Source organism: Geotrypetes seraphini, chromosome 11 (genome assembly GCF_902459505.1).
Source record: "Geotrypetes seraphini chromosome 11, aGeoSer1.1, whole genome shotgun sequence".
NCBI lineage: Eukaryota > Metazoa > Chordata > Amphibia > Gymnophiona > Dermophiidae > Geotrypetes > Geotrypetes seraphini.
The window spans coordinates 129,480,650-129,494,260 of NC_047094.1; the positions used below are offsets into that span (position 1 = coordinate 129,480,650).

At 46.3% G+C, this 13,611-nt stretch overlaps 1 protein-coding gene across 2 annotated transcripts in view; it reads left to right on the forward strand.

Moving 5' to 3' along the window:
- LOC117369430 (protein-glutamine gamma-glutamyltransferase E-like) overlaps positions 1–13,611 on the forward strand; it is a 43,087-nt gene that overhangs the window by 2,572 nt on the left and 26,904 nt on the right. For both annotated transcript variants that reach the window (XM_033964005.1, XM_033964006.1), the window contains exons 2-6: positions 7,950–8,123; positions 8,544–8,786; positions 9,214–9,332; positions 11,909–12,037; positions 12,949–13,126. In XM_033964005.1, the coding sequence (XP_033819896.1) occupies positions 8,579–8,786; positions 9,214–9,332; positions 11,909–12,037; positions 12,949–13,126 (634 nt within the window). In that variant the 5' untranslated portion in view covers positions 7,950–8,123; positions 8,544–8,578. The remainder of the gene's footprint in view (positions 1–7,949; positions 8,124–8,543; positions 8,787–9,213; positions 9,333–11,908; positions 12,038–12,948; positions 13,127–13,611) is intronic.

Genomic DNA, 13,611 nt, shown 5'->3' on the forward strand with positions numbered 1-13,611 from the left:
AGGATAATACAAAAATACATTCAATACAATAAGAATCACAATAATATTTCATACAAATAAAAAAATATAGATATATTTTTTTAACCTTCACACTTAACTGCATTTCTGTCTCTAAAACAGGGGTGTCAAAGTCCCTCCTAGAGGGCCGCAATCCAGTCGGGTTTTCAGGATTTCCCCAATGAATATGCATGAGATCTATTTGCATGCACTGCTTTCATTGAATGCTAATAGATCTCATGCATATTCATTGGGGAAATCCTGAAAACCCGACTGGATTGCGGCCCTCCAGGAGGGACTTTGACACCCCTGGCATAGACCACCCACCCTACTCACTAGATCAGGGGTGTCAAAGTCCGTCCTCGAGCGCCACAATCCAGTCGGGTTTTCAGGATTTCCACAATGAATATGCATTGAAAGCAGTGCATGCAAATAGATCTCATGCATATTCATTGGGGAAATCCTGAAAACCCGACTGGATTGCGGCCCTCCAGGAGGGACTTTGACACCCCTGGCATAGACCACCCACCCTACTCACTAGATCAGGGGTGTCAAAGTCCGTCCTCGAGCGCCACAATCCAGTCGGGTTTTCAGGATTTCCACAATGAATATGCATTGAAAGCAGTGCATGCAAATAGATCTCATGCATATTCATTGGAGAAATCCTGAAAACCCGACTGGATTGCGGCCCTCGAGGAGGGACTTTAACACCCCTGGCATAGACCATCCACCCTACTCACTAGATCAGGGGTGTCAAAGTCCGTCTTCGAGGGCCGCAATCCAGTCGGCATTTCAGGATTTCCCCAAAGAATATGCATGAGATCTATGTGCATGCACTGCTTTCACTGTATGCTAATAGATCTCATGCATATTCATAGGGGAAATCCTGAAAACCCGATTGGATTGCGGCCCTCCAGGAGGGACTTTGACACCCCTGCTCTAAAGCATCTTGAAGGGGTTTGAAGTTTTTGAACTCTTAGAAATTAAGGCCCAAATTCCGTAACCAGCGCCTAAAGTTAGGCACCTATTTCAGAGGCCCCCCCCCCACCTAGATAGGCACCTATCTGAATCGATTAACAAGCTCAATTAAGCTTTTTAATTAGCAATAATTGGAACTTAGGCACCTATCAAGAAAAAGCAATTCTGCAACAAGGCGCCTCCAAAAATTTAGGCGGCCTTCAAAAAAATAGGCGCTATGCACGTTAGGCGTGGGCATGGCGCCTTGTTGCAGAATCGCTGCTCTTAAGCGCGCTTAAGCGCTCAGCTAGGCGCCTCACTTTCAGGTGTGCCCGGAGCTGGCGTATTTCTTGGGCGCCTCCAAAATAGGTTCCGCTCAGCGTGATTCATTAAACAGCGCCCAATTTTCCAGGAACCGCACTGAACGGTGCCTACGGAGACACCTAACTTTTGGGCGCTCCTTATAGAATTTGCCCTTAAGTGACTTGCCCACTACCTCAGGGCGCTCTAACCGCTGTACCACGCACGCCCCACATTTAGTAGACGTAACGTTCCAGCGGGGCACCCGACACTGTCTTCGCTCCTCCCCCATGCCAGCAGGGGAGAGCCAACGGAGGAGGGCTGCAGTCCGGCCATCGGACCAACAGTTGGCTCGGGGGCCCGTTCAAGTTGGACTTCAGTTTTGTCTGTTTTGATTTTATTTTCAATTCTTTTTAGTTTATGATATATTTTTTAATCTCACTTATTGTTTTACCACTTATTTTGTTTTATTTTATCATTTAAATTTCCCCAGAATTCTATTGCTTCAACGGTTCTCCCTCTGCATCTATTCTTATCTCCCCTCTTTTTTCAACCTTTCAAAGTCCTTTAGATCATTGTAGTCTTATTAGAATGTTTATTTTCTTATTTTTCTCATCTATTCTCTATTTTATTTCTTCATTACTCTACTAATTGTCATTTTTCCAGGTACTTTTGTTAGATTGTGAGCCTTCGGGACAGTAAGGGAATTTCTAAGTACCTATTTTACTTATAATTTTAATGCACCCTATTGTCTATTTTTCTGTAAACCGCTTAGAATCCTAACGGAGTTTAGCGGTATATAAGAAATAAATTAAATTAAATTAAAATTAAAAATAGCTGCATTTTTTATTAATCAGACCCAAATTCACTGGCCATTGTATCAGGATGGCGTGTGGTACCCGGAGAATGAAGGCCTTTCTCAAGTGGAGAAGCGGGGTTATTGAGTCGGAGGAGATGGTGTCTGTTTTTTTGTTTTTTTTAAAAAAAAAGGTGGGGTTGGGGTGGGAGAAAGGTGGAATCGCTATCATAGTAACATAGTAACATAGTAGATGACGGCAGATAAAGACCCGAATGGTCCATCCAGTCTGCCCAACCTGATTCAATTTAAATTTTTTTTTTAAAAAATTTTTCTTCTTAGCTATTTCTGGGCAAGAATCCAAAGCTTTACCCGGTACTGTGCTTGGGTTCCAACTGCTGAAATCTCTGTTAAGACTTACTCCAGCCCATCTACACCCTCCCAGCCATTGAAGCCCTCCCCTGCCCATCCTCCACCAAACAGCCATACGGCCATATCCCCCAGCAAAGTTGATGCCTGCCTGTCAGTGCTGTCATTTCAGTAACGCTGATGGCTTTTCACATCACTACAGTGTATCAAAAAAGACCCAAATCAACCAGGAAGGGTGGGTTAAACTTAAAAACCAACAACCACCCAGACAGCTCTCCACCCTTCTCATTTACATCCTCACATATGGGTAATAAATATTGGGCATGTCTTTGCTCTTACTGTACATTTTAATCAGCTGCAAAGAGAGAAGATCCGAAGAGTTAGCGAGAAAGAGCAAGAAACGGGTGGTCATGTCAAGTGAGTTATTTCTATGATTCCTGTATAGCTTCCATATATTAATCCTTATGGGTATATGAAAGGGAGCTTATAAGAATGAACTGAAAATTATAATAATAATGCCTGCAAAAATTCGGTGCAATTACTGGTATGATTGCTGTTCTCTGTGGAAAAAAAGAAGATTTCGGAAAAAAGCTGAAACCAATGAGAAAGGAGAAGGGGGAATTAAAAAAAAAAGAAAAAAATACATAGCATCAGTTTTTCCCCATTTTGATCCTAGTCATTTAGGGGGGAGGTTATTTTTTTAAATTAAAGGTAAAGAAAAAAAATTTCTTAGAAATGGTCTGAGGATTTTAATCTCAAATAATTGATAAAGGACCCCTTTTACCAAACATTAGCGCGTACCTACAGCCAGTCAAAATCTGTAACTGCACGCTGCGTTTGTGGGCTCAGCATGTGGAACCCGTTGCCAGAGGATGTGGTGAGAGCGGATAGCGTAGCTGGTTTTAAGAAAGGTTTGGACAAGTTCCTGGAGGAAAAGCCCATAGTCTGTTATTGAGAAAGACATGGGGGAAGCCACTGCTTGCCCTGGATCGGTAGCATGGAATGTTGCTACTCTCTGGGGGTTCTAGAATCTTGTTACTCCTGGGATTCCGGAATCTTGCTATTCTCTGGGATTCTGGAATCTTGCTATTCTTTGAGATTCTGTATGGAATGTTGCTACTCCTTGGATTTTGGCCAGGTACTAGTGACCTGGATTGGCCACCGTGAAAATGGGCTACTGGGCTTGATGGACCATTGGTCTAATGTTCTTATGAACTAAAATTATATATTGTATTTTTTAGTGCCGGGAGCATATTTGGGGATGAGAGTACTAATCGGTTAGCCCATGGGCAGTGGCATAGCGAGGGTGGGAAGCGCCTTGTGCAGAGACGCCCAGCATCGCCATGCCGAGAGCTCCAAATTTTCCCCACTGCTTGAGCACCCCCCCCCCCCTGCATATGTCTTCCATCTCCTGCTCACATCGACCTCGGCTCCGTTCTGACATCATGCCTTGGTTTCTTGACCAGGAAGTGACATCAGAAGGGAGCCAAGGCTGGCACAGGCAAGAGGTGGAAGATGCTGCTTGTCATAAAATTATAAAGAGTTCATATGCTGTATCAAAAGAGATATTGCTGACATACTGAAGACTACTTATTTATTGACAAGCATTTGGTTGCGCTTTGATTATTTATATATATATATACTAGTTGTTTAGCCCGTTACATTAACGGGTGCTAGCAGCCCTTCTCCCTTATTTTTACCTCCTCCCTGTCCAGCAACACCTCTCCCCCTTTCCCTGCTCCCCCCATATAGCAGTAGCCCTTCTCCTTTTATCTCCCCCTGTCCAGCAGCACCCCTCCCATTCCCTCCTCCCCCTGTCCAGCAGTAGCCCCAGGAAAAGAGTGAGGATCACAGGACCAAAGCTTTTACTGACATCCAAGTAGGGGAAATCCACTCTCCCCACCTCCTTGCTCCTGCTGCACTTCCTCCTTGGCTATACACACGCGCGCGCACACACTTACATACAGCTCTCCGGCTCCTCGCGCCCCTCCTCCACATTCCACTTCTTCGGCGGGGGCCAACGTTTTCTTTATTTTGTTTTCTTTTCACGTGTTCCTCCTTCATGGAAAAACAGCACTACCGGCCAACTTAGTCCCTTGCCGTCCCCTTCCCGCGCCGCACAACCACCTTTCTTTCCCTCCCTCCATCAGGTGCAGTGAATCCACCAATGTTAAAAGGAGCCACGTCGAAATCGGAGGCCTGCCACTGCCGTAGCACTTTCCCCTCTGCCTTGGCAGAGAGGAACGTGTTACGGTGGCGGCAGGGCTCCAATTTCAAAGCAGCTCCTTTTAACATAGGCGGAGTTGAACTGACCTGATGGAGGAAGGAAAGGAACGGTGGGGCAAATTTCGGCAACAGCAGGAATTGTTTGGCGGGCCAAGCACCGTTAAACTTTGTTTCTTTAGGCAGCCCCGGGGGGGGGGGGAGGGGGTTGAATCGTCGATGTGCAGGCCGCTGAGACGGGAGTGAGCAGTTCGGCTTCCCCTATCTGGGGAAACCGGGGAAATCGCCGTGCCGAACTCAGCTGCGCGTCGGGAGTGAGTTTTTCGACTTCCCCTATCTGGGGAAACCGCCGTGCCGAACTGAGCTGCGCGAGGGGCCGTAGTAAGCGCGGGGCATGCTGCAGTCTTGGCGGCCACGGACATACGGATCATGGAAGCACGCTGATAAGACTGCGCATGCGCCGCCTACGGTTTTATTATATAGATATAAACAATATCTTTTTTGATACAGCTTGCGCTAATGGACATTTCAAGAGGCACGCGGGAGCAGTGGCGTAGTAAGGGGGTGGTGGTGGTGGTGAGGGAGATGATCCGCCCTGGGGGCCATATTGGTGGGGGTGCTGGCAGCCCTCATCCTCTCTTCCCCCTCCCCGCCTCTTTCCATTCCCTCCCCGCCCGCGCACCTCCTTTCCCTTCCCCCATACCTCTAGTTGAAGTTGTTCATGGCGGTCAACAATGTGCTCTTCGCGACCCCGTCGGCTCTCCCGCAGATGTCACTTCCGGGTGCCCTGCATAGGAATTGACATCAGAGGGAGAGCCAACGGGGTCGCAGGGAGCATGTTGTTGAGCGCTGCGAGCAACAACTTCAACTAGAAGGGAAGGGGGGAGCACGCATGGCGGGCGGGATCAGGGAAGGAGCGGGGGTGGAAAATGGGGGGAGCGGTGCCACTCACCCTTGCTATGCCACTGCACGGAAGGGTGGAGAGAAGGAGAAGCAGCTGTGTTCCCACCAAGATGGCGCCTGGGGTGGTCCACCCCCCCCCACCCCCTTACTACGCTACTGCCCATGGGCATTGGCGCAGATTAACTTGAGAGCTCTTACCACCTACAGAAGAGGTGGCGGTGAAGGCACTCTCTAAAATTGAAAGGGGATAGATTCCATACGAACGTAAGGAAGTTCTTCTTCACCCAGAGAGGGAAGAAGAAAACTGGAACGCTCTCCTGGAGTCCGTCATAGGGGAAAACACCCTCCAGCGACTCAAGACAAAATTAGACAAGTTCCTGCTGAACTAGGACTGGTCTTTGACCTAAGGGCCACACCGTGAGCGGACTGCTGGGTATGATGGACCACTGGTCTGACCCAGCAGCGGCAACTCTTATGTTCTTATGATAACGGCCATAGGCTAATTTCAAAATGAGTGTGAGGACCTTTTAGAGTCGCACTAAAAAAGTGACTTCAGCGCAACATTATTGCGTGGCTTTGTAAAGGGAGCCCCAAAGCTTTTACGCGAAGGATAAAACGAAAGAGAATAGTTTTAGTGTAGCATAAATGATTGTAACCAAGGGCATATAATTCAGAATAACATAGGTTCTCATTTATCAAGCAGAGCATTTTAGCGCTTAGAGGCGTGGTTAGAGGAGGATTGTGGGTGTGTTTTTCATGTAGGCGCCTGTTTTAGACTTAAGAATTGCCGTACTGGCCATACTGGCACCTAACTTAAAGACTGACCTGCGCTACGCATCGCATTCCTTGACACCTATGTTGCAGATACTGTGTTTAGAATTGGGGTCAAAATGTTTGCTACTTTAACGAATTATGTGCAATTCATTAAGGGGGCCCTTTTATTAAGGCGTGCCCATAGACTATAACGGGAACCTCAGCATTTAGCGCCTGCTAATCTTTCGCTCGCGCTAAATCGGTTAGCGTGCCTTGGTAAAAGGACCCCTTAAGTAGCAAACATTTTACTTGGGGATTGTCCGCAGTATGACGCGAATTAAGGAAGAGAGTGTGGTGTGTCGTGGCTAGAGCCACAGCCCCGGCACCTGGCGGTTATGGGTTCAAACCCCAAACTGCTCCTTGTGACCCCCGGACAAGGCAGTATACAAGTCCCTTTCCCTTTAAGTGCCCAGTGCCACTGTATCAGAACTTCTTCAGAACAGTGAAAATGATGCCCAGCTGATAGAACATAAGAATTGCCGCCGTTGGGTCAGACTGGTGGCCCATCGCCCCCAGCAGTCCGCTCACGCGGTGGCTTCCAGGTCAAAGACCTGTGCCCTAACCGAGACCAGCCCTACCTGCGTTTGTTCTGGTTCGGCAGAACTTGTCCAACCTTGTCTTGAATCCCTGGAGGGTGTTTCCCCCTATTTGAATCCCTGAAGGGTGTTTTCCCTTATAACAGTTCTCTACCACTCTCTGGGTGAAGAAGAACTTCCATACGTTTGTACGGAATCTATCCCCTTTTAACTTTAGAGATGTGTACAGAGAAGTACTGGTAGGTATTGTTGTTCTCTGTTTTTGTTCTTTTTGTTATTTTGCATAAAACAATAAAAACCTGATTGAACTTAAAAAAAAAAAAGCATGTGCATGGGTTTATGGGCAGACTGGATGGGCCTTTTGGCCTCTACCTGCCGTCATGCTTTTTTTTTTTTTTTTTTAATGTTCCTCCGTAAAATGTTTTCATTTGTCTGACCCTTATTCCAGATTTTCAAATGTCATTTTGGTTTATTTCAGGCATTCGTTTTAATAAAATATTTCATGCATACCAATTGACCTAACACATGTCAATTTATAGGTTAATGCATGTTAAATTGATTTTCCACGAGCTAAATATTTTTAAAGCTGACTAATGGACCAAATATACATCCCTGGGAAGGACAATTTTCAAAGCCATTCCCAGCGTTCCACTCATGAGAGCCTCTTTGAAAATTGCTCACGCGTTCAAGGTGCGCCTTTTTACCCACATTTGGAGGCTTAGGGCTGGAATCGAAATAACACAGAGACTTTTGCCCAGGGGCATTGTTTGGGTCAGAAAATTTACCCTCGAAAAAGCAGGTGCAAAGATTTTCAGCGAACGCTTTAATTAGACCGTTTTCAACGTGGCGGTACTGGGGCAAAAGCTGTGGGTAAAAAGGACTCACCGACTTTACGGCGTCGTGAGCAGTATGAAAATGTTCCTCCGAAGGTGTTTCTCTGCAGTTTTGATTATCTAAGGTAAAACATTGCTTTTTTTTTTCTCTCTTGTAAATATTTAATTCTTGATGCATAACGTCAAGAGAATTTCTTAGATTAATATTGCTTTTTTTTACAGACTTAAGACCAACTTCTTTAAATTTACAAGTGTCATTGAACAGGAAAGCACACCACACGGAGAAGTATATTGATAATGACTTCATAGTGAGGAGAGGTCAACCCTTCAGCATTATTCTAGGGTTCAATAGACCTCTAAAATCAACAGAGAGAATCATCTTTACTGCACAGACAGGTAATCGCTATCACATTCACCTCATAGACACTCGCCTAGCCAGACCTTACATTTGGAGGAACCTGGGCCCAAAATGTGTGTGAGTGGGGAGGAAGAGCCTAACTTTGTCCCGCCCTCTCTGCTCTGCACACCACCCTCACCCTTGTCCCGCTCTGTGTCCCCCCTTGTTCCCCAAGTAGCTGAGACGGTGGGGATCTCCAAGCCCTGCAAACAGAAAAGGCCCGCCACTGATAGCTCTTCCCATGGGCTCCCCCCCATGCACGAAAACCAGGCATTCACCGGGAATAGGCTTGCGGCTGCTGTGGCGGCCTGTGCAAAGGACCTTCTCTGCTGGTGGAGCATGGAGATCCCCTCTATCTCAGCTATCTTATAGATAAATCGCATCTTCTGTTTGACATTCTTTCTTATTACCTTTCAAAGGACCACACCCTTCGGAATCCACAAGGACAAATGCCATGTTTTTCCTTTCCCGCACTAAGACTGGTAGTTTGTGGAGCGCTGTCTCTTCAGAAAAGGCCTCCATATCTATGAAGATTGACATCAGCAGCCCAGCCAATGCTGTTATTGGCCGTTACAGGCTGAGCTACCAGATCTACTCCATGTGCTCTACAACTTCCCACAGCCTGGCAGATATTATTCTGCTGTTTAACCCTTGGGCTCCAGGTAACAAACTTATGTGTTGATTAAATACTTAAAACCATTCGAAACAAGAGGAAGACAGCTAAAATGTCACTTCCGGGTGCCGTGCATATTTAGTGACATCAGCGGGAGAGATGACAGGGTTGTAAGGAGCGCGTTGAATTTCTTGTTGCTCACGGCAGTGAACAACCAGCGGTACGGGGAAAGGGTAGTGGGGGTACGCAAGTAGCAGGGGGGGATCAGGGAAGGAGCGGGGGGGGGGGGAGGAGGAAGCAGAGATGAGCGTGGGGGAGAGATGCCTCCGCCTCGGGTGCCATTGATATAACAGCACACATTAGCCCAAAAGTTTCCACCTTAATACTAACAGTTATAGACTCAGATTCATTGATGTATGAGTTAAATATAATGGTTCTTCTAATTGGAGGAGGGGGATTCATATTTTGTTTTCAAGGTGATGATGTCTATATGGCTGATGCTGCCCTTAGGAAAGAGTATGTTCTGAATGACTTTGGAATACTCTACGCTGGAAATCAACACTATATTCAAGGCAAGCCCTGGAACTATGGCCAGGTTAGTCGAAAACGAAGATGCACCATACACATTCTCTGAAATACGGAAAAATGAAGGCAGATAAAGACCATATGGCCTTTCTAGTCTGCCTGTCCATGCCGTCTACTATCCCTTCCCCTCCCTTAGTGATCCAATGTATTTATCCCAAGCTTTCTTGAATTCAGATACATTTTTCATCTCCACCACCTCCACTGGGAGGCCATTCCATGCATTCATGACCCTTTCAGAGAAAAATTATTTTCCACTTCTTTGTCTATCCCCTTTCATCTTTGTCCTATGCCCCTTCATTCCAGTGCTTCCTTTCAATTGAAAGAGACTTGCCTCTTGCACATTTATACCATGTAGGCATTTAAACATATCACCCCTCTCCTACCTTCCCTTTATGACCGATACCATGGACCATTATAGTAGCCTTCCTCTGGACCAACTCTATCCTTTTTATAGCTCTTTGAAGAAGTGGTCTCCAGAATTGTACACAACATTCTACATAAGGTCTCACCAGAGTCTTATACAGGGGCATCAATACCTCCTTTTTCCTACTGGCCATTCCTCTCCCTTTGCACCCAAGCATCCTTCTAGCTTTTGCCGTCGCCCTTTCAAACTGTTTGGCCACCTTAAGATCTTCAGATACGATCCATGCCCTAGAGATGAAAGGATGCATTGTAGGATGATCATCCTCACAAGGCCATCAAGAGTTTCCAGTAGAAATTAGATTGGCATTAATTAGGGACAATTGGCAGAATCTTAGATTCTGACCCACTCTTTTACAAGAATCCAGGTATGCTTCTCAAAGACCCTACAACTGAGTCATTGCCTTTTTGTCCAGGGTTCACAGATGCCAATCTCTTCTGCACCACATCCTGTTATTGAACAGTAGGTGTTACAGCTCAGTGATTGTTGGGGTACTCTTCTTCACCTAGATGGTGGCATAGTAAGGGTGGTAGCGTCTGAGGTGGTGGCACCCTTTTCCCTGCCCCCCTTCTACGCGCGAACCCCCATCCCTTTTTGCTGCTCTCCATCGTGAGCAGCATGCCCATGTCAGTGTCGGCTTACCCTTTGACGTCACTTCCTAGGCGCGGGTCCCGGAAGTGACGTCAGAGAAAGCGCCGATGCTGACGCGGGCAGCAACCTCGTGCTGGGGAAGTGAAAAGGGCATGGGGGAAGGCAAGGGGCGTGTGTGTGTGGCAAGAAGAGGCGTGGGGGGTGGAGAAGAGGAGGACCCTTAGGAAGACCGTGCCCGGGGTGGACCGTGCCCTCCAGCTCCACCTCCTTACTACGCCACTGCTCCGAGATGCTGAGCTATTGGTAACCCGATGAACAGGGACTAGGAACTGAACTCACAAACCCAGATTTCCCGTACGGCTATTGAACTAGCACAACATTTAGGGGGTCTTTTACTAAGGTGCGCTATCCGATTTAAAGCATGCTAAATGCTAACGCGTCCATTATATTCTCATTGTCGCGTCAGCATTTAGAATGCGCTAAATCAGCTGACGTGCCTTAGTAAAAGGACCCCTTAATTTTTTAAGCGTAGTCTTGGTGAATGTCAAACATGGTTATTATGAAGCCATTTGCAGTTGTGATGTTGTGTTTTTGTTAAAATACAGTATATGTGAAACGCAGGGCCAGCTCTATCTATGGACTAGGAGAGGCTTTGGCCCAGGGCACTGATAATACAGGGATCCAACATTCCAGTCCAGTCTACATTCAGACTTAAGAACATAAGAATTTGCCTCCACCGGGTCAGACCAGTGGTCCATCGCGCCCGGCAGTCTGCTCCCGGGCAGCCCATCAGGTCCATGACCTGTAAGTGATCCCTTATATCCTTCAATCCCTTTTATCCTTCCTTATCTATATCCTTCTAACTGTACCCTTCTTCATCCTATATCTTCAATAACTTCTTCTTTCAAGAATTTATCCAATTTCTCTTTGAAACCCTGTAAAGTACTCTGTCCTATCACACCCTCCGGAAGCGCATTCCAGGTATCCACCACCCTCTGAGTGAAGAAGTACTTCCTGGCATTGGTTCTAAACCTGTCCCCTTTTAGTTTCTCTGAGTGCCCCCTTGTTCTTGTAGTTCCCCGTAGGCTGAAGAATCTGTCCCTCTCCACATTCTCAATGCCCTTCATGATCTTATATGTCTCCTCCGAGTCTCCGCTTTTCCAGGGAGAAGAGCCCCAGTTTCTCTAGCCTGTCTGCGTATGAAAGGTTTTCCATACCCTTTATCATACGTGTAGCTCTTCTCTGGACTCTCTCAAGTATCCTTCTTCAGGTACGGCGACCAGTACTGAACACAGTACTCCAGATGCGGGCGCACCATCGCTCGATACAGCGGCAGGATAACTTACAGAAGGGTAGTAGCCGAATTGGGATGTCATCAGTACCCTGAGCCAGTGCCTCATCTGATTCAGCAGGAAGGGGAGTCGAGAGAGAAGGGGAGATACCATCTCAGGGGGGGGGGGGAGAGCAATAACACATTGTGATGGTGGGGAGCGTTAATGCAAAAAAATTGGCTCAGGGCAGCGGAGTCCCTGGAGCCGGCCCTGGTTAAATGTCATTTACTTTGTGCGTTACAGTTTGAGCGAAACATTCTGAAAACCTCCCTTGCAATGCTTGATCGGAGTATAAACTACAGTAAAGACAAAGCCAAGGATGTTTCTTCAAGATACGATCCCGTGTATGTGGGGAGGGTTTGCAGCGCAGTGGTGAGTAATCTTTCTATTAATGATGTAAATCAGTGGTTCCCAATCCTGTCTTGGGGGACCCCCCAGCCTGTCGGGGTTTCAAGATATCCCTAATGAATATGCATGAGAGAGATTTGCATACCCATCACTTCCATTATATGCAAATCTCTCTCATGCATATTCATTAGGGATATCTTGAAACCCCGACAGGCTGGTGGGTCCCCCAGGACAGGATTGGGAACCACTGATGTAAACAGCAAAATAATGTTGCTACCCTGCAAGACCCAAAGAAATTCAGAAGGACCCAAAATGAAAGGCAAAGTTCAACATCAGTGTCCTAGTTATGTGTGCCTTTCCAGTTGCTATTTTAGCAACATTCTAGAGCTCAGATTGTGATGTCATAATGCCTCATTCCACCAATGCCTAAGCTCCGTCCTCATCTGCACAAGCCTCAAACACTTTAACATCCTAAGTAGCAACATTCTAGAGCTCAGATTGTGATGTCATAATGCCTCATTCCACCAATGCCTAAGCTCTGTCCTCATCTGCACAAGCCTCAAACACTTTAACATCATAAGTAGCAACATTCTAGAGCTCAGATTGTGATGTCATAATGCCTCATTCCACCAATGCCTAAGCTCCATCCTCGTCTGCACAAGCCTCAAACATTTTAAAATCATAAGTTTTCGAGGACTGAGCAATTAAGGCAGAGCTTACAGGAATGGGACAAGGACAGTGACAAAACTCACGGGGACAGGACGGAGAAATTGGGGACAAATTTGTCCTCTTGTCATTCTCTCTGCCAAGTATACATTTTAATGTAATTATCATTTTTTCCCAAGGTAAAAATACTAAGTGGAATTCAGCACAACTTGAAGCATGGTGATGCTCTTGGTTTAATACAGGTCTGGGGTTGGGGGGATGTTTTCCAGATTAATTCCAATGACGAGAAAGGGGTCCTGCTTGGAAAATGGGGAGAACCGTATTCTGACGGGGTTAAGCCATCTGATTGGAATGGAAGTGTTGCTATCCTGCGTCAGTGGTACAACAACAATTACCAGAGTGTGAAATACGGCCAGTGTTGGGTCTTTTCAGGGGTGATGTGCACTGGTAAGTTCCGCTAAGTAAAGTTCTAGCTAAAATTTGTGTTTGCATTCTCTATCTGGAATATTGGTTTAAAATCCTGAGTGGAGCAGAACGGGTAGAAGTGGATCAATTGTTTGACTGCATCAAGATTTACAAAGACTAGGGGACACTTGATGAAGTTAGATACCTTTTAAACCTCAACGGTTCACATATCGTTGCAGACATAATTCAAGAAAACAAACAAACCAATAGGTAGAAATAGTTTTTCACTCATGAGAATAGTTAAGCTATGGAATGCTGTTGCCAGAGGATGTGGTAAGAGCGGTAATGTAGCTGGTTTTTAAAAAAGGTTTGGACAAGTTCCTGGAGGAAAAGTCCATAAACTGCTGTTGAGACAGTTATGGGAGAAGCCACTGCTTGCCCTGGATCGGCGGCATGGAATGCTGCTACTCTTTGGGGATTCCACATGGAATGTTGCTCTTCTTTGGGGATTCCAGATGGAATGTTGA